We start from the raw sequence: 1,489 nt of genomic DNA, 5'->3' as shown, positions 1-1,489 counted from the left end.
GAAGGTGCTCAGCAAATGTGAGCTACTTTTGTGATTTTATTTTATCCAAAAGAAAGGGAAGGAAAAGTAGCAAAGAAAGGAGACTACATGGGTAAGGGAGGAATGAGAAGGAGGAAGGCGGTGTGGGGCAGCCTTGTGGGGGCGGGGGCGAAGCGTTTTCACCACTTCCCAGCATCTGTTGCAGATTCCGCTCTGAAACATTTTGTAAGCTCCTTTATTTAAGGTAATATTTGAAGTGTTGAACCCTTCTGAGAAAGGTGGCATGGGCCCCTCGAGAATCATTAACTTAATCCGACTATCTTGTTTGTGGATGTGTTTACTCTTGTGCAAGTCAATGACATCCTGGGATTGAGACACGCCGCTTTCCGGACACTGCTGGCCAGTCCCAACATGGAACATAAGGAAGTGGTTCTTCTCCTTCTTTTATTTCTGAAGTCAGGTAAGACTCAAAGATTTTATTTTTTAGTTTGATAATTTTTTTCCTAGCAATGTGTTTAAAGTACATACATTATGGCTTTATGTGCAATTCATTTAATTTAGTTTTTAATTCATGAGATAACCAGTTCCAAATCTCAGATTGAGAAATAATTCAAGAAATAAATTTAATCTCCTTATGAATACTGCCAGGGTGCTAGGCTGAATGGGCAGAGAAAATAATGGGTGACTTTTTAAATCTAAATGACCCCAAATGGCTAGTTTAGTTAACAAAATAGCAATGTAGCTAACAACCCAAAGGATGGTTAGTCTCTTTGCCTGTTTCTCAGTTTGACAATTTGTATCAGTTTTGTTAAGGTGTCACATTCCCCTCACTTCCAAATGTAAACAATGAAATATCTCGTTGAGTATGTTCTGTTCCTTGACTGGTTTGTGGAGTTGGACTCAGAATTTCTCTATTTGTTATAGCTTAGGGAAGGCTCTGCGTAGGTCTACGTTTGCTTCTTATGCCTGGAGAAAGCACATGCATCAATTTGCCACATGATGTCTGCAGATAGTAATTCCACAAATACTCATTTAGTGCTTGTGTTAGACTGGGCACATTTTTATACATACATAATACATATCTGTGTGTGAGTGTGTTTGTGTGTGTGTCCTTTCCTAATAGCAGCTTATTTAGCAGGTGGTGTAGGTAGGGTAGTATACTCATCTCCATTCTATAGATAAGGAAATCTAGACTTAGGAAAATCATGTCATTTGCCCATTGATCAAACTCCCAAATGAAGGAAATGAAGAAACCAGAATTTAAAAGAAGGAATCTAGTGCTTTTCTCACTTTTCAACTTCGTTTAAGCATTTTATAAGATATTCTAGCCTGTAATCCCAGCACTTTTGGAGGCCAAGTTGGGAGGATTGCTTGAGGCCAGGAGTTCAGGACCAGCCTGGGAAACATAGTAGGACCCCGTCTCTACAAAAAATTAGCCAGTCGTGGTGGTGCGTACCTGTAGTCCCAGCTACAGGAGGCTCAGGTGGGAGGATCACTTGAACCCAGGAGA

At 40.4% G+C, this 1,489-nt stretch overlaps 1 protein-coding gene across 1 annotated transcript in view; it reads left to right on the top strand.

Moving 5' to 3' along the window:
- Positions 1-68: 68 nt before the first annotated feature.
- Positions 69-1,489, top strand: part of PLG (plasminogen) — a 57,785-nt gene continuing 56,364 nt past the window's right edge. The window contains 2 exon segments of the mRNA XM_012646832.1: positions 69-91; positions 332-439. Coding sequence (XP_012502286.1) covers positions 88-91; positions 332-439 — 112 coding nt within the window. The 5' untranslated portion in view covers positions 69-87.

The sequence above is a fragment of the Propithecus coquereli genome, unplaced genomic scaffold (genome assembly GCF_000956105.1).
Source record: "Propithecus coquereli isolate 6110/MARCELLA unplaced genomic scaffold, Pcoq_1.0 Scaffold25, whole genome shotgun sequence".
NCBI classification, from domain to species: domain Eukaryota; kingdom Metazoa; phylum Chordata; class Mammalia; order Primates; family Indriidae; genus Propithecus; species Propithecus coquereli.
This window is presented reverse-complemented; position numbering and strand designations above follow the sequence as displayed.